Source organism: Myiozetetes cayanensis, unplaced genomic scaffold (genome assembly GCF_022539395.1).
Source record: "Myiozetetes cayanensis isolate MyiCay16 unplaced genomic scaffold, myiCay2020 scf3, whole genome shotgun sequence".
Taxonomy (NCBI): Eukaryota; Metazoa; Chordata; class Aves; order Passeriformes; family Tyrannidae; genus Myiozetetes; species Myiozetetes cayanensis.
Window position 1 is genome coordinate 28,286,088 of NW_026087521.1, and position 21,481 is coordinate 28,307,568.

The 21,481-nt window shown below is 38.2% G+C and overlaps 1 protein-coding gene across 38 annotated transcripts in view; it reads left to right on the forward strand.

Moving 5' to 3' along the window:
* NRCAM (neuronal cell adhesion molecule) overlaps window positions 1-21,481 on the forward strand; it is a 150,266-nt gene that overhangs the window by 67,151 nt on the left and 61,634 nt on the right. For 22 of the 38 annotated variants that reach the window (XM_050323933.1, XM_050323938.1, XM_050323941.1 and 19 more), the window contains 3 exons: window positions 14,398-14,586; window positions 16,924-16,941; window positions 18,861-18,966. In XM_050323933.1, the coding sequence (XP_050179890.1) occupies window positions 14,496-14,586; window positions 16,924-16,941; window positions 18,861-18,966 (215 nt within the window). In that variant the 5' untranslated portion in view covers window positions 14,398-14,495. Of the gene's footprint in view, window positions 1-14,397; window positions 14,587-16,923; window positions 16,942-18,860; window positions 18,967-21,481 lie in introns of those variants that run through there. The other 16 variants (XM_050323954.1, XM_050323946.1, XM_050323953.1 and 13 more) reach the window with 3 other exon arrangements.

The window sequence follows — 21,481 nt, forward strand, 5'->3', positions numbered from 1 at the left end:
GTGCACTGAAATGCTTTTTCAGTACTACCAGTAGAATTTCAGAAAAATTCTTTTTGTAGTTGCTTTGGGATTTTGTATTGTGTTTTCCTCTTTCAATGCTATTTTTCCCTTTACCTTGAAGAATCTTTCTTTAATTCAATGTTAAGTGTAATTTTGGGGGGGAATATCATATATACTTAGAATAGTACTCGTATAATGCGAAAACAGACTATTTGAGAGAGTACTTTGAATGGAAAAAAGTTTTTCCTCATCCATTGATGTGACATCACAGAACTTCACTGAGCTTAATTTAAACAAGAAAAAAATTACTGTTCTTGCAATGTGTGGCGTTTGGATTTGAGATTTTGATATAACAGATAAATTTTTTTTAAAAGTCAAAGAAAACAGTAGTGAACATGACAGTGTGAAAGAAATTTCTTTTGTCTCCTAGGTGGTAATGTGAATGTGAAATTCATATGATTCTGTGAACAATGTAAATTTTTACATCAAAGTGTAATGGTTACTTACATAATAGATATGAAGTCCTGGGTAAGGTTTTTTTGTTTCATTAATGAATAGCGTACTCATACAAAAAAAAAAAAGCAGGGAAAGCTATTTCCCAGTTAGGGAAAAAAATGGATTAACTTCTTGATGAATAAATGAGCTTTTTTTACCCTAAAGGTTTGAATTAATGATTTGTAAAAAAAAAAGCTCACTCAGGCTCTAGTTATTTGCTTTATCCTATGCTGCTTGCTTAAATTGCACCTGAAATTGTTATTTCAGTGGTGTAAGTGCCTCCTCTGATTCTTTTAAACAGAAAATTGAAAATATTCTTAACATATAAAATGTATTTAAAATGAGAGGGCAATAGCATTCAAATGTAGGTTAGCACAGCTCATTTTGGTTTCAGTTTGATAATGATGTTTTAAACTCTGTTACAAGTGCAAGATTTATTGTGAGAATTAGGCTGCAGGGGATTATTTTTGATACATTAAAATAAAAAATACATTCAATTAAAAAACCATTAATCCTTTAACATCATAATAGTGGAGACATTTTTCACATTTACATAAATGTGAAATACATAAAAATAAGCCCTTCTTTTATCTTTTTGAATAGGTTCTCTTTTTTTTTGGTCTTTGATAGTGCAGATACAAGGAAATGGCTGGGGAATAGAGATTTAACAGAATCAGCTGTAGTAAAGTTTATAGAATAAATTTTAATCAAACCAAGTTCAGATGAAGCCAGTGGCAGATTTGGTTAAATAACACCAGCAAAATGAAGGATAAATCCTAGAAAGATGAATTTTAGTACATTATATTTGTTATTTGAAGTTATCCCACTAAAATAACATAAAAACATTGGGTCTGTCCATTTGGACAGATGCAGTTTAAAGCTCAATGGCAGTAAAACTGGCTAAAATCACATAGTTTGTTTTAAAGGAGAAGAAAAATATAGTAATAAAAGGAATGAACATGGTAGTTGTGCATAACAGCAGACTCCAGGCAGAGAAGTAATAACAGGTGCAATGCTGGTTCATCCAAAAAGTCATCTATGCATCCAAGGCACTTTTCCTGCTCTAAACTAAAAATGTTCAATTTTTTAAAATCATAGAGTTGTAGAATGGATTAGGTTGGAAAAGACCTCTAAGATCATTGCAGTCCAGCTGTTAACCCAACATAACCAAGTCCAACACTAAATCATGTCCCAGAGTGCCACATCCACATGCCTTTTAAATACCTCCAGGAATGGTGACTCAACCACTTCTTTGGGCAGTCTGTTCCAGTGCTTCACCACCCCGTCAGTGAATAAATTTTTCCTAATACTCAATTTTCCTAATATTCCCCTGGCACGTCTTGAGGCCATTTCCTCTTGTCCCATTACTTGGGAGAAGAGAACAACTTCCACCTTGCTACCACCTCCTATCAGATAGATGTAGAGAAGATAGGACATGAGGTCTCCCCTGAGCCTCCTCCAGGCTAAACACCCTCAGCTCCCTCAGTGAGCTCCAGGCCCTTTACCAGCTCCATTGCCCTTCTCTGAACTTGCTCCAGCACCTCAATGTCCTTCTTGTCTTGAGGGGACCAAAACTGAACAGAGGATTTGAGGTATGGCCTCACTAGTACAGGGACTTCCCTAGCCAACCAGCACCCCCAGGTCCTTTTCCACTGGGCAACTTTCCAGCCACTCTGCTCCAAGCTTGTAGCTCTGCATGGTGTCAGTGTGACCCAAGCAGGACCCAGCACTTTGCCTTGTTGAGCCTCATGCAATTGTCCTAACCAGCCCACTGACCCAACCTGTCCAGATCCCTCTGCAGACCCTTCCTACCCTCCAGCAGATCAACCCTCCCACCCAGCTTGGTGTTGTCTGTGAACTGACTGAGAGTGCACTTGATCCCCTCATCCAGGTCATCGATAATGAACAGGACAAGCCCCAGTACTGAGTCCTGGGAAACCACTGGTGACCAGCTGCCCACTGAATGTAACACCACTCACCACCACTCTCAGTGGCTTGCCATCCAGACAGGTTTTTTAATGCAGTGAAGAGTATGCCCATCCAAACCATGAGAAGACAGTTCCTTCAGGATAATGCTGTGGTAAACAGTGCCAAAGGCTTTACCGAGGTCCAGGTAGACGATATCCTCAGCCTTTCCCTCATCCACTTAGCGGGTGATAGAAGGAGCTCAAGTTAGCTCAAGCAGGACTGGCCTTTTCTAAACCCATACTGGCTGGGCCTGATCTCCTGATTGTCCTGTGCATGCCGTGTGATGGCACTCAAGAGGTCAGGCTGACAGGCCTGTAGTTCTCCAGATGCTCTTTCTGGCCCTTCTTGTAAATGGACATCACAAATCCTAACCTGCAGTCAACTGGGACCATCTGAGTTAGACAGGACTGCTGATAAATGATGGAAAATGGCTTGGGGAGCACTACCACCAGCTCCCTCAGATCGTTAGGTGGATCTCATCCAGCCCCATAGACCCATGTGTGTCTAAGTGGTGTAGCAGGTCTCTGACCATTTCTTCCTGGGGTATGGGGGCTTCATTCTGCTCCTTTCCCATCTCCCAGCTCAGGGGGCTGAGTACGTGGAGAATATCCGATGTTGCTATTAAAGACTGAGGCAAAGAAGGCATTAAATACCTCAACCTTTTCCTCATCCTTTGTCACTGTGCTTCCCCCCCAGCATCCAATAAAGGACTAGGATTCTCCTTGGCCCTCCTTTTGTTTCTGATATATTTATAGAAACATTTTTTATTGTCTTTTATGGCAGTAGCCACATTAAGTTGTCATTGGGCTTTAGCCCTTCTAATTTTCTCTCTGCCTAAACTTGCGTTACCTTTGCAATCCCACCAACATGCCTGCCCCTTCTTCCAAAGGTTGTACATTCTCATTTTTATCCTGAGTTCAAGCCAAAGATCTCTGTTCAACCAGACTGGTCTTCCCTGCCTGTTCATATTTTGGCATGGGTTTAATGTCCACTATCAATAGAATTGACTATGGAGAGCTTTATAAAGAGTAGAATACCCATGATATGTGCTTCAGAGTGAGAGGTCAGGATGGTAACAGTCCTGGCAATCTATGCTGAAATCTCTCTATTTACAAGTTAATATCATGTTAAGTACTTTCAACTTCTCTACATCTGATGTTATGTTTTTTATTATTAAAAGAAATTTTAATATGCAATTCTAACCTTTATGCCTTTAAGTATGTGCACACCTTCCTTCTTGCCTTTCCCCTTCCAAGAGGTAGTATTTATCTGATATCTCCTCAGTCTTATCACAGCATTTTGCTTCAAGAGTTGGCTGTCCCACTTCTTCACCCTCTTCTTCCCTCAACTCCAAGCTCAGAGAAGTGTCTACCCTGTCCTCTCTCTAGGCCAGTCTGCCACCTCACTGAGGACCGACATTGTTGTTAATATATGCAGGTGGAAGACAGTGCACCCAGACATCTCTATGCCTTACTCATGGACCATGGGAGAAATCTTGGCAGAATTTACCTGTGTTGTAGTGGTGATGAGCTCCCTGTGTGAGGTCTTGAGGGCAAACATCAAGTCTTCTTTTCTTTCTCAGGTGCCAACCAAGTAAATAATCACTAATTGATGGCAACAGGCAGTGAGGTTGTGCCATTGTTCACAGCGTGCTTGTACCATTGGTCACAGATGCCCTGTACATCCTGTCAGGCCTTGTCTTGCTGTATAGTATAACTTAAAGTATCCACAATGTCCACAACAGCTTGTATATTCAGAGAGCTGGAAACTCTACAAGTTATTATAAGGGGAAAAAAAAAAAAAGGAAATAATCAGAGCATGGGTAGAGTTAGAAGTGGTCATCTGGTCCAACCTCCCTGCTCAAGCAGGGTCATCCTGGAGCACATGGCACAGAATTGCATCCAGATGGTTCTTGAATATCTCCAGTGAAGGAAGATTCCGCAACCTCTCCAGGGAAGCTCTTCCAGTGTGCAGTCACACGCACAGTATAGAAGTCCTTCCTCATGTTCACGTGGAACTTCCTGTGCATCAGTTTCTGCCCATTGTCTTGAGTCCTATTTCTTGGCACCACAAAGAAGAACCTGTCTCCATCCTCTTGACACCCCCTGAAGATACACTGATGAAGTCCCCTCTCGGTCATCTCTTCTCAAGGCTGAACCCAACTCTCAGCCTTTCCACATAAGAGAAATGCTCCAATCCCTTAACCATGTTTGTTGCCCTCCACTGGACCTGCTCCAGGAGCTCCGTGTTTCTCCTTTATTGAGGAGCCCAGAACTGAACACAGCACTCCAGGTGCAGACTCACTAGGGATGTGGAGGAGTAATGAAAAAAAAATCAAACAAAGGCAGCAGGGAAAAAAAGAGAACTTGAGTGACAGCCTTCCCTGCTTTACTTTATCTATAGAATTTTGGTGTCCAGCTGCAGCAGTCAGGTTTTATGAAGGTGATGAAATTAATTAGCACTCTGTGAGTTGTTAGGAAGTATTTGAGAGTGAGGGGGAACTAGAGATACTCATATAAAGAAGTGATAAAGCCAGAAAATGTTAAAATATGCGAGTTCTTTCTGACAGTTGTTAAGGCAGCAGTCATCCCTGCACATATGATCCTCAGCATCATTCCGGAGCATGGTGACCTGGTTATGAAATGTAACACAACACTGGTGATATCTGCAAATTTTAAGGAGTTGTTTCGCTTGCTTAGGTCTCACACAATTCTTTTAGGAACAGTGACAGCATGAATTAGTGTTGTTTAAAGCAGGAATCTACCTATTTGCACAGCTATAATCATTGTGAACATTATCAACTCTCACTTTTAGAGAGAAAGACAGGAATATTTCTATAGTGCTGAAGTGTTTGTATCTGAGCTCTCAGTTCATTTCAGTTTTTCATGGTGAGCAGACACTGCAGGCTAACAGATGTAATTGTAACTACTTAACAGAATTAATTAAAATTAAAAAAGCAACATGCTTTTACCTGTTCAATAGATGTTGCACATAGGTGGCTAGACCCCAACCCCCGTCTCCAAAAATGTACCCAAGGCAGCTAGCAGAGTTTGTACAGTTTGTTCTTTCGGCACTGTTTGCCCTCCTTTGTTCATGTACTTGTTAGGGTTTTATATCTGACAGAATGCCTTAGTCCTCAGTTTCTGGCACTATCCCTATTCTGAGTGACCTCCTCTTTAGCATAACTATTCTGGCATTTCATGCTAATATTAGTGGTTTCTGCTCTACTTCCCAAAGGGAGGAGTTACCCTGTCTGTGAATCAGATTCTGCTCTTTTGCACAGTATGCTTTTCACAAGAATATCTCCAGGACTTCAGGAATACTTCAGCACTTCTGGACAGTCAGTGCTTTTGGGGTTAGCTGTAGGGATGCAAAGAAGGTAATTACCCAGAGTAGTACAGAATATATTACTCATGCTCTGAATTCTGGTGAGTGGGAAAAAATCAGAAAAAAAAAGGAAAAAAAAATCTGTTTATCATATTTCCTGGGTAAAGAAATTAAAATTTCAGGGAGCATTTTATCTGAGTATCCCCTTTGCATATTTACAAGGAACAAACTGTAGTCAATGAATTGGGAGTCTTCACTCAGGATGATGGTGCATTTTCCTTCTGTCTACTCCGCAGTTTTCCTTCAGGTTCTGTTTGTACACCATGGTATGTCTGTCATAGCAGTCTGATAATATGATATTTTTTCTCATAAGCACTATTTTCTCATAAGCACTGAGGCCAAGTGACCTCACCCGCTTGTCATGCAGCTTCCCCTCAAACCCCTTCAGCATCTTTGTTGCCCTCCTTCAGAGGCTCTATAAGACCTTAATATCCTTCTTATATTGTGGTGCCCAAAACTGCCTTATTTACAGGAGAAGATCACTGCTTAACCAAGCCAGCCTTCTACCTCGCCTGCTTGACTTCTGGCATTTGGGAATTGCCTGCTCCTGTGCCCTTAGGAGGTGATGTTTGAAACATGACCAGCACTGATGGACCCCAGCACCTGCAAAAACATTTTCCCAGGGGACTTGACTTACTAATTCTCTGAGCAGCCTGAACTCTTCAGAGTTGAAGTTTTGCTGGCACTTTTCCTCCTGTCAACAGAAATTTTAAACTCTGTCACTTTGTGGATGCTGTGGCCAAGAAGGGCACCAATCTCCACTTCACTCATGAGATCCACTCTGTTGACAGGCAGCAGATCAAGGAGGGCTTTTATCTGAGTCAGCTCCTGACTGGGTACCTGTTTTTACTATCCACGTGCTGTAAAAATGTGTTTTCTTAGTTGTTTTCTCTCACTCACTCTGAATGCTTTCTAACTTACTGAGAAATTTCATAATCAAGCAGAATTCTCTCCTTTACTTGACCCTCCCCCCTATTTAGTGATTCACTTCAAGCCAAACTAGCTCTCTCTAAGGAGATGCAAATTATGTTTTTACTCCATCTCATGTAAACTCATGGTCTTCAGCAGATTTATAAAGTTACACTCAATTCAAGCACTTCAACCCAGTCTTTGAAAGACAGCAAAGTATGCATACATGCATAAGAGATGAAGCATATTTGTTCAGGCTGTAATGACTCTAAAGGACTACTGAAATAGACGTCACTAAACCATTGTTTTTATGCTCCATTCCATCATCTGTTTTAAGTGAGGAGGTAAAAAAGGTGAAAAAATCTGAATCTAACCGTGAGTTCAGGACACCAGAAAGGACCCAAACAAGACTGATACATCTGATTAAATTTGCAATGCAAAAGTGCTGCTTATATGCTCACTTGACTCTGGAAGCATCTAAACTTGCCAGGCTTACTAGTCTTACCTCCCTGTTTGAGGACTATCCACAGCTTTGCTCTGCTGTCTGTATAGTCACCTCAGCCAAAGCAGTTTAGAATTTAAGCTGAGCAGGATCTAGAAAGTAAGTGCTGCTCTTTTTAAATCATCAGAAGGGACAAATCCAATATAGGACTTCAGGCAATATGTAAGACAACTGCAAAAGGACAGATTAGCTCTGCTCCAGTGTTTTAAAAATCAACTCTTAAATGGCTGCTCTCAAGATCTGAGTCTGTGGAATGTGACTGAGCTTACAGGCTTACCTGCAGCCCTTAATAACACATTTAAACTCTTTGGTTAGTTGTTTCGTGTTTTTTCCTCTCTGTATTTTTTGGGCGCCCCTAGATGGTGGCACTTGTACTTCCAAGAGCAGAGAGTTGAAATAGGAGTGGAAGTTTTAAGGGTCTGTATTCTTGCTTTTTTAGCTGTATCACAATGCTCATTGTGATTCTGCAGTTAGTAACTCTGAAATTGTATGGTGTTTAGGGAAGAACAACACTAACCCTGCTTAGTCTTGGCAGGGCCAGAGAAGTCAACCTTGTGCAAGGGTACATCAGCTGGGTGGGTGTCCAGTGACCTGGTACAAGTGCAGTTCAGTAGTGATGCAAAATGGGTGGATAATTGAAGCTGTTCTCCATTGCTGGCTCAGCAGTTGATACTGAAGTTACGCTGAGAGCAATCAGATCTCATTGTGCTGGGGCTGTGCAGACACATGATCAGTACTGAAACTTGTGTGAAAGACTTTCTGTTCTCATGGCAGATGTGTTGGTCATTGCCATGGAGCTGACAAGCAGATAAATATTTGGGGTTTTTTATAGGACCAAGTCTTAAGAACAGAAACAGGGTTAACAGTGTTTTGTAATCTACTTCACAATCATTTTCTTCTCTTTCTGTTGTTATATTACTGCAAGTAACATGATGAATGGGAAGAAAAATTATGGTGCATCATGTTAGGATGGAGGGTTTTTTAGGCATAGAAACCATTAGTAGATACTGACCAATATGTGTTAAAGATACAAATTCTATGTAATTCAGCAGTTCTAGGAACGAAGGGTCCATCTGTGGGTTCTAAAGGAGCTAGTGGGGGGGAGATCTCTAGTTCACAGGTTTTCATTTTTAATATGTTGCTTAAAACTGAAAGAAAGCTGGAGTTCTGCCCAGATTCAGAGTAGACAAGCAGATTGAGCAGGGTAAATATAGCCTGATATAAATCACAGTGAACATATGGAAAAAGCTGATTGGGGACTCATCTGCTAGGGAATTAAAGGCCTTGAGTAAAATTGATTCTACTCAACATAGTTTTCTGGAAAGTAGGGCTTGTAAAACAAAAGATTACCAAAAACTTGATTTTAATGTTTTAATATCTGAAAAAATTGCAAGTTTAGTAAGATGATGGTGTCAGTGTTAAAGACTTTGAAATGCATTTGACTTATTGCCCATGTGAAACCTGTTAATAAACACATGAATTGAACTATGCAATTAAAGAGACCAGACTTAAAAGAATAACAAACCAGCGGGCAAGTCTTAATATAGGTTGTCAATAAAGGAGTTTCAAGGACTAAGTGGCTTTCAGATGGTGGAAAATAGAGGATGAGAGTAGAGAGACTGGAAATTGTGTCTGGTTGGTGGGAAGGAAGGAGACCACTGCAAATGCTGAAGTACAGCCTTGGAACCAAAAGAGTAATGCTGAATGTAGGGGCAGTCCAAGAGTATGACCAGGCTGATGATTTTTCACTGTATCTAGAACTGCTAAGAATGTTTAGAGTGTGGCACACGGCTTGGCCATCTGCCTTTGTCAAAAAAGCTTGAAAATGACTAAGTACAAATAACCATCTAACATTAGTAAGTATCTGCAGCATCTAAATTAGTGCTGAGATTTTCTTGAATGCAGGACTTCTGTCTGCGTAGTTTATTTTTCATCGAGTCCTCTTTACATGGATGTTTCTACAGCACAAATGAAGCAATGGGCTGAAGCTTCATAAACAGGTCACAGAAAATGATTTAGTATTCCCTGATTACTTTAAAGGCCAAAACTATTGTAGACTGTGACAAATTTGGAGGAAAGAAGTAAGGTGTTTTCAAGAAAAGTTCTAGAAGATGAGAAGTAGTTCTAATTTGGTATACTTTTGGAAAATCTAAAAATTATTTCTCTTTATGGACACCTGTGTTCAGACACCCCAAAGCTATTTGTCCTGTGGTAAGTAGATTAAGACTGGATAATTTGCATCTAATAGGTAAGAGGTTGATGGGGAAAGCAAACCAGTGGGAGTTGAATTGACTACACTTTTCGGGAGTGAATAGTACTCAGGTCTGTCAACATACATGTGGGTATTTAGTCTGTTATGTAGTGCTCCCTCCATTAAAAATAGCTATAATAAAGGCAATACTCAAATAGCATTCTTGTTTCTATTAGTACTGTGTCCATGACACTTAGGTAGTATAACACTAAATGTGTTGTTATCTGTTTCTATTTGAAAGATTTTAAATTAAGTAATCACTTCCAATCAGAGTTTTTAATGTTACCTATTACTACAAATACCAGATAAATTAAGAAGTGTGTAATTCAAAACCAGTTGTTAAAAAATACTTTAAATCATTTTATTGATACTTGCATAGTTAGCATAGTTGTATAAAACACATAAACCCTGTAAAGATCTTTCATTAAGTGATAAAGGGATTGCAGTTGTCCTCAAAAGAGAGCATTTTGTTCTTTTTATTCATTAATCATCAACACTCTTTTCTATGTACAAGTCACTAAATACATTTACTTCATTTTAAATTGCTTTTCATGTTCAGTGGATATGTTTCTGTGGCTTCTTTGAAACAGATGTCTGTGAAAACTCTTTTTCCTGTATTCTGATTGAATCTGTCTTTCACTGTGATAAAAAATACAGGTATTAGACAAATGAAACAGAGGAATTTTTTTGCTTAGTACTAATTTTCCTCCAATTTTGCAGTGTCTAACTTGTTCCCCATTAATTCCATCATGTCTGTATAGAAGAGAATGCTTTTTTTCCTAATGTGTATGAAATATTCCAGTTTTTCTGTCTTCCAGTTTTATAACCCGTTCACATTTCTTACATTGACCTTGGTTTTCAGTCCCATTCGTAGAGGCCTTTTTGTCTTAAAATAATGTAATTGAGTAGAAATGGATAATCAATGGATACGTCAAATCTCTGTGAAACAATATTAAATTTAGAAAATACTATCTTTAACTTTGCACTAGGTTGAATTTCAGTAAATACACTCCCTTACACCTCTCACATCCTAATAAAGAATACTGTTCAATTGTTAACACTCTCTGTTGACCTGATCCAATCCGGATTCTCCTAGACAGTGCCTGGACATGATTCAGGGAGTAGCATAGAGACTTCCTTCAAAGGGGACGGATGTAACCTTTGATGTACCAGTGTCTTCTCCCAAGTAGCAAGCGGAAACAGCCTCAAGTTGCTCCAGGGAAGGTTTAGATTCAATATTAGGAAAAATTTCTTCACTAAAACAATTATCAAGCAGTAGAACAAGCTAATCAGGGAAGTGGTTGAGTCCTCATCCCTGGAGGTATTTAAAAGACAAATAGATGTGGCACTTAGAAACATGGTCAAGTGTTGGACTTGGCAGTGCTGGGTTGGAGTCAGTGATCTTAAACATCTTTACCAATCTGAGCAATTCTATGATTCATTTGCTCTTGAGCTGTTAAATGTAAAGAGAAGATCCTTATCCCATTTTTATAGGTGAAAAGGAATCTTAGATTCTGCCTCCCAAATGATCCCTTCTGTATGCATGCTGGGTTTTTTTTGTGTTTGCAAAGTATCTGGGTTTTTTTGTTTATGTCCAAACAGTACCAGTGAAGAGACCACTGGAACCAAACTGCGTTTTGTGCTTCTCCTATAGTTCACCTCAGGCTCACTGATGCTTTCATTCTTCCAGTTGTGACTTTCTGTAGCTCATTTGTAAAAAGTAGTTGTTTGGGTATTTTTAAGTGAAAAAAAGTTGGATGTCTCTCACTTGATCCTTATCTTTTGTCATACATAAGACCCCTCCCTTTTGAAATCTGATATGTCCTTTGTCATAAAATATTACTACACTTTGCTTATGCATTCTTACTTACTTAGATTCCTGTTTGCTGCACGATAACAAACAAGAGTCAAAGTTGTTAGTCACAATCAGCATCTCAGCAAGAAGAACAGGAGACAAGTGACATTTTGTTAGGTACATAAGAAGTATGTATATAGGTATAGAAAACCTTATGTTTACAAATTGGCGAGTAGACTCCTGAACCAACTGTCAAAATATATATGGTTTCCTATGAAAAAGGGTAAGACAAAATGTCTGATTTACAAGAGATCTTAAATAAATCATCTGGAGGAAAAGGCAACCTGCTGTATAAATATTTCAGGTTTTGAAACTGAAGCCTTTACATCGATCGCTTAGAAGCCTGGCCTTATTTTGTAGCAGATAATATTATGTCAAAGCAATGTTTAGTTCTACTTAGCAGCTGTTGTATTCATAATAAATTATGCCAGATTTAACTTTGAATATATTCAATAAGAGCACCCAGTTGTGCTGACAAACCTAAAATCTTCTTAAGTGAAATATGTTCTATCACAAACCATTTGGGCACATTGCCTCTCTGAGGAATGGTAAAGTCAGTGTGCAGGCTCAGCTTTATAACTCCTGTTGCCTGCTGAATTCCCATAATATATCCAAACATCCAAGCAGTAGATTCAATAGGTATCCTACTAGAACATTGCAGTAGCACAGGTAGACAATGTGGGATATTTTCTCAAGGGTATTACTTTCCCAATCATTTTAATTGCACATGCCTGATTCACCACTGCCTGTGCATTCATTTGTACTTGTTCAAAGCAAATGCAATTGAATTTTAAAATACTCTCAAATCACTGCAATGCTCATTTTACATGGCGAAAGAACAAGACAATAAAGTGGATAATCAAATTTTTGGGGTTTTGTAAGGAGAACTGAAGTGTTGCTTGGAGAAGAAACAACAGAAGTCAAGCTTCACTTGTGGAATACTTCAAAGAGTATCCTGTAAAACCTGGGTCAAATACATTGTACAGAGAGGGTACCTTGTTAATTGCAGTGATGCTGTAATGAGGAGATGACATAAAGATCAGGAGAACAGTGTGTTTAAACCTAATTTAAATGGAGAAGAGCAGACACCTGAAGTTGGTGGAACAAAATCAGCTTTTCTGGAGAGCGCTTTGTTGCAGGAAACACACTGGAGTGCTTTCAGGCACTCACAATAGAAGCTCTTCTCCTTCCCCTTGCTCACTGCAGCAGGAGTGTAGTAAATTATATGTGCCAAAAATGGAAGGAGAAAACACTTCTCCCCTTCCCCAGCTAAATCCTCAGCAATTTAGAGTACTCATTTAAAGTGTAGTAAAACTCAGTTTGCTTTTCTAGTTAAGTCTGAGTATTTGTCATTCTTTCCTGCTGTATGCCTTAAACCCGTGTTTTGCCACCTTGTCTGTATAAATAATTATGCAAAGGCTAGAACTCTGGTATTCTCTCTAGGATGAGTCTTATAATTTTTCTAATCTGCCATGACAAATAGTTAGTTATTACATTACAGTATGCAGTATGATAGATAGTTTTGAATGTGAGTAAATGGTGGTGCCCCAGTCAGCAGTTCCCAAGAGCTCCAAGGAGCAGCATGTCTCTAGGACTCTAACCTGCTTGAATATTTTGATTTTGAAACAAACATTTGTGTTATAGATAATGGCAGTAAGAATCAGGGAGCTTGATGTGCTAGATTAGGATGAGAGATTGAGCTCTACACCTCAGTCTGGTTTCCAGTTGCAGTCTCTGCTCAGAAGAATATACAAAGAGAAAGACCATTTACAGCTGCAAATAAGAGGCATAATTTCTTGTGAAAATTAGGTAAATTCTTAGCATAGACAGGTTTAAGTACAGAAAGCACTACTAATTCTTTGTTTAACATTTATAAAGCAGTTGATTCTTTGCAACTTTGACTCTGTGGACTGGATAACATTGTGTTTCACATCCGTAGCTATAGCTAAGGAAGTGTTCTCTTCAAGTTGAATTAATGCTGATCACTGTTAACTTTCTGATCCATCTGGCATCTGGGAAGTAGCTTCTCAGCTTATGTCTATTTTCTGAGAATGCATTGTGTAAGCATCATTTCGATTTCTAAGGCTGTGTAGCTGTTTGTAGATCACTGGTAATACTTATGGGGCTTGCAAGCAGTTAGTTTTCACTCCTTCAATACTCTTATAAATTAGAGCTTGGTCCTGAATGCAGTAAAAATAAGGAGGGAACCAAAATCATTCTGTGTGCCTAGTGTGATCTCCTGTGCTTGGTTGAGGAGGAAAATCTAGCACATTTCCAAGAACAGATTTTCATTAAGTTTCATTTCTGACATTCCATCACACAGGAAAGGAGAAGAGTGTTTGCTAACACGCTGACAGTTAATTAGATTTTGGTTTCAGGCTAGAAATGACAAATTTTGATGTTCTATTTTGAGTGGAATCAAAATATCCAGGAATAGGAGCCTAGATACAGTACATAAGGTAGCACCTCAGCACCTTCATGAAGTCTTCTGTGTTCAGTGTACAGCTGTGTATTAGAAAGAGTTCCAAAGTGGCAAGAAACTGAGATACCTAAGGCAAAGCTGCAGGAAGATCCTACAGTTTACTTTGCAGACTTGTGGCCAGACGTTTTTATTGGAGTAGATGCCTAAATAACTCTTTCCAAGACTGGTGCAAAGTGATTGAAAGAGAGACTACATGGACCTTCAGAGCTTTAATCTACTAAATCTACTTCAGAGGACTATTATCTTTAGTATATACTCTTTTTTAACTAGCTGGACTGAAGCTTTATCTTTCTGAGGAGAGGCATTTCTATTTCCATTCAATAAGGTTATGGGAGTTGTTCAGTAGCTTCCTTAGGAAGGTGATATGATCTAGGTGTCCTAAGAACTTCTGAATTTCTTGGATTTCATTCGAACACATAGTGTAACTATTACTCCTGGATATAGTATATAGACTGCTTGTATTTCATAGTATTATAAAGATCTATGTGATCATTCAACTCTCCATTGTATCTCCATATTGTTATTCTTGTTTGTTTGTTTACTTACAGGTTTCTTGTCTATATTTACATAACTATTGCAAGCTACGTAGTCTGATGAAGTTGAACTTCATTCTTCAAGTGTGATTTACTCAGTGCAGCCTAAAATCATGATGAAAAAGAAGAGTGTACCTGCAAGTAAACCTTTCTTGATCCTCTTTCTGTGCCAAATTATTTCTGCATTGGATGTACCTCTTGACTGTAAGTATTAACCTGCTAAAGAAGTGTAGAATAATGGAAATTTTGTTAAATCATTTCTGTAGAAAGCTGAAGATAACTCCAATATGGAGACAAACATGGAGATAAAAATTTCAATCAGGGCATTATGATTATGAATATTTGCATTTATTTACTGAAGATTTTCAAAACCTGTGCAACAAAATGAGTTACATTGCTCACTTGAGAAGGTTTAACACAGTATTCTCACAGGATCCTACTTACAATTTGATGTGCCTTCGTTGAACACATTATTTGATAAAAATTAGGAAGGGCAGAGAAGCCCAGCTAAATGCTAATTAATTTTGAAGTTAGGATCATGATTTGCTTAAAACTCCATGACGATTCTTAGTTACTGTCATCAATCACCCAGTGAAATATTCAAATACCTAAAATTCAGTTACTCAAAACGTCTTATTTTTTGATCCCAAAGGCTAAATTAGGCTCTTAGATTTCCTAAGCTGTACCTGAAAATGGGTAAAAACTTCAGGTTAAAAATGTGTGCTGAGCAGGGAATTCTATCATTAATATGTGAGGAAACATCCAAAAGAGAAGAAATCCCAAGATGTGAAGTTCTTGTCTAATATAAGACTGTGTTAGTGGGGAACCTTGAAGGTAGGACTCCATGCTGAAAAGGAAGCAATTGTAGATGCTGCATTTTGTAGTCCTAGTAGATGATTTTATTAAATTATTCATGCTTTAGGTTATTATTTTCTTTCTAAGATAAGCATGATCACATTTGCAGGATTCAGTGAACCACATTGCACCTCATAGTGACTATTCATTTGTTAAACTAATTACCAGGGAAGAGAACATTAGGGCTGGTGTTAAATTGATGGATTAATACATCAGTAAATTTGCCTATGATTCTAATACGCATGACTTTCTTTACCCCCATGTTTGTGATACCTTCTTCCCTTCCACAATGCATGTTTTTCTTTAATAATTTCAGTGACATAAATTGCAACTGCTTTGGTGGGTTCCCCTCCATGCATTTTACAAGCCTATCAAACCAGTGACCTGTATTTCTGTAACAAGATCAATATATCTGAATCACATCAAACTTGTGCTCTAAATGTCTTTAGAGTGCTAAGCTGTGGCTTAAAGAGGGCTTTGAAAGTTTGTTGAATTAATGTCTTATTTTCTAAACTTAATTTTTCTGCATAGATATATTTACAGTCTATAGTGTTTTAAACCCCTACCTTCTAGTTTAGAAGCTAATATAAATTGTGCACCACTCTAATATCTTTATCTATAGAGCAAGACTTCAGGTTAAATTTACCAGAAATGCATCAAGAGACAAAAATGAGCAGTTCTTTTAGATGTATCATTTTAGTTCTCTACTTAGAATTTAATTCCCTACTCCTTACTGCTTGATAACTTTGTTAGGTCTGATAAAGTCAAGTACTTGAATTTTCAGCTCAAACTAATATTAACAGCAATTGCATATGTAATGATGTTATTGCTTTCATAAATAATGATGAGAATGGGCTCTGGGAGAGCATCACAAGAGAAGAATTTATACTTTCTGTGGGTCTTCCCTAAATACCCACCACAGAGACCTGGTGGTGAGAACATAGTTGATTAGCTGAACCTTTAGGTTTCATCCAGATTCTCAGTTCCTATTCTTTGCAGTTCATTAGATCCTAGACAGTGTCTCCTCAAAGCAGGTAGGGGATGACTGAAAATGTAGGTGAGCCAAAGGCATTTGACCTGCTCTAATACATTATTGATAAAGAGACATGCATGCAAAACATTTGAAGTAAACAATAAAGATGTGACAGCTAAGATGACTTTTTTTTGTTTAGTTATTTTTCAAACCAAGAGGGATTGCAAGTCTGTTGAGTAGAATTAGTTGCTTTTGTCTTTACAAGAGTAATTTTAGCCTGAAGCATTCTCTTTGTTATTCTATGTGATCATGTGGGTGGATTGATTTTGACTGCAGCATGAGGGCAGTGCACTCCACTGATTCTGACTTGCTGTCTCCTCAGTATTAGTGATTTGTGTCCTTCCAAGGCCAAAATCACATATCATGGTTGCCCTTAAAAAGTCAACACTTCCTAAAAAGTTTCACATTCCATGAGCTTTGAGATAAATGTAGTAATAACTGACACAATGGAAACTGTGGCTGGAATTTCAGGCCTCCCTGCATGGGTTACAGTGCTAAATGTTTTAATTGTTTACTTTTTAATGGTGACCAATGTACTTGTCAGAGATACTTATCTTCCCTCTCAAAATTGCTAATTTTCTTTTCGCTAACAAATATTTCTCTTTAATCTCCATTTGTCCATTCAACTGCTGATTCCGATGTGGGAATAAAAGCAAAACTTCTAGAAGAATGTAAGTTCCTCTTCACTAAAAGTAGGCTGTGTGCTGCTGAAAAGTAATACTGATTGGTTTGCTGTATGTAGATGTTTTGTGCATGCAGTGTTCAGAAAAAAACCTACTGTACATAAATCAACATTCTAAAATTCTGAATAAATTGTGTGGTTTTTGATGCTGTGCTATCTGCACATTAAAATATTTACTCAATATCAGCAAGTGCAGTGTTTTATGACTACTTTCAGGAGTAAATGTATTAGATAAAAAAAATTGTTGGAATATATGTACTTTTGTACTATTATACATATCTGAGTTGGAGATACTTTTATATCCATAGTGGATACAGTTATTTAAGTAGACCTCATATTTTTATGGCTTCTCCTAACTAAGCTCTAGTGTCATGGTTAATTCAATCAGTTTTAAGTGCAGTGCATAGCACAGGAGTGGAGATTTCGGGTCTTTGATGTGCATCAGATGGACTACCCTGTGGGTTGGGGAGTGTTCATGTTATGTCCCTTTTCAGAGTGCACTTGCTTTTCCCAAGCAAGCATCTGGCATGTACTGACCCTGAAAAATGCCCCTGAGAGGGAAAAGGACTGTTTTCAATGTGCCTCTAAAGAAATACACACAAAGGCATGATCATGTAAAAATGCTGCCTTCCTCATTTAAGGACTCTCCTCTCTGCAGTGAGGAGCAAAACCCAGTTCTGCATGGCCTGTTCTGTTCTGCTTAGCTGATGTATTTTTTTAGTGATTTCATGATCTGATGTTTTTAACCTGGCTGTTTCTTGTCAATAGGGTTTTACAGAAGGCTACCTCTGTCTGTGCAACAGACTACTTAATATATAATGGAAGATTTAAAATAAAAATCCCAGTTTTACAATTTCAACTGGCTAGAAAGAGGCATGAGAATACAGCTAACTCTAGTGATTGAAATATTTTGTTCAGGTGGCTAGAAATTACCCCAAAGCAGTAGCATTGCTGGATAGGCAATTTACAACATTCAGACAGAAATATTAATTGGCATGTTATTAAACAGGTTCCTTCAGATGATACTAAACTATAAACAGCTGAATAATATTGAGGAAGACACCTTTCTCACTATCTTAATATTGCAAACATATTTTTAATGCAAAAATCAGCATAAATATTGATAAAATATTATAAATTATGTTAAACAGGTAGGCACCAGCTATTGTGTCAGGTGTATTCTGTTCTATGCTACTCATTCTAGAGTACTTGACAAATCACAAACGTGGAATGTTTGTTTCTTACAGGGCAATTCACAAGATTGACTAAATTCTTACTGGGTTCCTTATTGGGAAATCAGTACTATAATTTTCTTACATGTTTACTTTATTTGGAAAGTAGATACTATTTTTGTCATTTTTACAGAGTCTTTTAACACATTTTTTACTCCTGAAAAGTAGTTCCTAAAAGGATGCTTTATAGATTATGTTGAGCATAATAAATGTGTGAAAAGTGTTACACCCATAGAGAATTTGGAAATACAAAAATATTTATAAATGCAAAGCAATGTGTGTTTTTTTTTTCCTTCTGTGTAGTAAAAGACATTCTGTGAAGGTTTACGCCTTCCAACTCTTCATTTCAGATTGTTGGACTTAGAATTGGAGTGTCCTTTGGGTTTGTGGAAATCTGTTGAAATCTGAGGTATAGAAGTGACATTCATTAAACTTTTTGGCCAAGATCTTCATCCACTGTAAATCAGGATAGCTCAGTTGGAAGTTAGTAAAGCTACACTGATTTACAAGGGTAGAGCACTTCAGCCTCCTAATACAAAGGATACTTTAATCCCACTCTTCTGTCACTGATTTACTTGCTAATCACAATTCTACTTTCTCCGTTTACAAAACTGGTTTGGTGATACTTTGAAAACATTGTTAAATTCGTCTCTCTTTCTTGTATTGCATAATGAAGTGTCACAACCTCCTACGATAACTCATCAGTCTCCAAAAGATTACATTGTTGACCCTCGAGAGAATATTGTAATACAGTGTGAAGCCAAAGGAAAGCCACCTCCTAGGTTAGTAGCATTTTGTTTTGCTTTTGTTGGCCTAACAGCATGGAAGAACTAAGAGAAAATACTGTAACTTTTGTAAACTAACAAGGTTATGTGTACGAATACGCTTGCATATGCAAGAAACATGCACGCATCCCTACCTTTGTAATTTAAACAGTTACCAGATAGTGGTAAATTTGACTCTTCTCATACTTGACACTGAAATTTTTCTGCATTCATCAAGCAAATGTAGTATTTTTATTCTCAAAGCTCTACCAATAAAATAATAAACAGTCACTAGAAGAGCAGATAGGTAAATGCCCATGGAACACACTAAGAGGCATGCTGTACTATGAACTGGATCACATTCCAGATTTAAACATTGTGTTTAAGAACAGTGGACATTGAATGAATTCAGAGTAACACTGATAAATTCACATTTAATGTTTTGTAAATCGTTCTGGTTTTGAGGCTCATCTTGAAATACATTTTCTCAGAATATAATGTGTATGAGTTTTAATGTTCAGTAGCCTTAATTTACCAAGAGTATTTAGTAGGCTTAAGTTTTGGTTTTGACAGAAATGGTAGCCCTGCTTGTAGATCAGATTCCTGATTGTTGTCCATTTGAAGGCACTGTTTAAGTGTAAGGTCCTCTTTCAGGGTCTTTAAATATGTAGAAACTATTCATTTCAAGATACTGATACCTGCACTGGAAACAGCAATAGTTGTGATACATTCTGGCACTGTTAGTATCTGCCTCTGATTTCAGAAACTATGAACACAGAAATGTGGATCTCTCTGTGCTCAGCAGTGTATGCTACAACTTAATAGCAAGGTCAGTCTATCCCTGTTCATTCAGACGCAGACAGAGCTCATTAAATGTACTTCTTCTGGATAACCAGGCTTTTTTGTACATTATTCCTGCTGGTTGCCTTGGCATCCTGGTCATTATCATGCTGGGCAGCAGAATGGGGGAATATGGAGATTATCTGGGATATTCTCATCCTTTCTACTGTTCCATTAAGGATAGCAGTGCCACAGAGCTGCTGTGTTTACCAGCACTTTAATTTAGCTGGCTCAATGCCATTTTTAAGAGTCTGGGTGTTGACCTGGAGGATTAGATGATTAGTGTGCACTTTGGCACAACGGTATTGCTTCTGCAGATGTTTCTCTTGAATGTCTTTTTTGTTTGGAATTACCTGAGAGAGAAAGGGTGCTGTCTGTGAGACTAATGTACCTGAGCTGTATGCCAGTGCTCTCTGCTGTACATCCTCATCTTCCCCATCAAACCTGTAACTCGCTTTGTTCCCCTACTAGAGAAGAAGTTACAGGATTTAAGTACAGGATTTTCTCATGAGTTTTATAAGCTTGTGCTTAGTCTTCCCTATTTTTTAAGATATGACATCCACTTAATTTTTATCAATAGTTAGTCTGGTCCATCAGTCCTGATAACCTCCAAACGCATTTTGGAACTTGATCTGCTCAAAAGCTCTGAAGTTTTTGAAACTTTTTCAGCCCATAGTGTGAATTGTTTGTTAGAACAAGGCAACTTCTTACTGGTCAGAGCATCTGGCATAAAGGTTTATGGATGTGCTGCTTGAGCAGCAAAGACTCTGACTTCCATATATCTGAAATTGAGGGGTTTGTACCACCTATGCTGCCTCTCAATTGAAGCTACATTACAGTTTCCTGCATCCTTCAATTATTGGTAGCAGAGGATTACAGAAACCCCACATTCTGAAGCTTCATCTGCGAGGTTGTAAGAAAGAGGCTTGCTGTTGGTTCACAGTGCCTGCTAGTCCTCCCAAAAACACTGTGGTGTGGTGCAGCACTGCTGGTCAGGTCCAGTTCTTCTGTGCCACACCACAAGGTGCAAATAGCACGTCTGCATGCTGCAGAAGGTCAGTGTACAGTGTGAGTCCCTTAGAACTTGAGCGTGTCCAGTACCATTTAAGTTTCTGTTTTAGGGAGCATTCTAACTAGTAAGCTCATAGACTGTGCTTAAGATTCTGAAGCAGAAGTGTAACAAGTATGAAAGCTGTTCTTTACAGCATTTGAACCTGTGAGCACTCAGCACTTCACAGGCATTGGTCTAGTTTTCTATGACTATACTTTTGACCATTAACAGAGTGAAAGTAAGAAATTGGTGTTTAGGGTAGTCTAAGTTGAGGACTGTGAATCTCGGCTTCATTACAATGTTTTTGTGAATTCTGTTAGTTTTCATTTTTAGCGACTACTTTTCAAAATGTCACTTACTTTGAGTAACACCCATATAAATGTACTAGATTAATTATTAGCTATCAGACTACATAATTTCATTTAAAGAGTCATGGTTGCTTGTGTTATAATAGTGAAAAGAAATCAAACTCACCACATAGTCTTTAATTCATTTGCATAACTTCAAAATCACCAAACCAATTAAAAGAACTGGTCTTCTGCTGTGGCCTGAGATGACACATTTCAGCCCAGGGCAAGTTTTTAAAGACAGGTTTACAAACATTTTCAACAATAGGTTTTGTAATGGAAATGCTAATGCAGC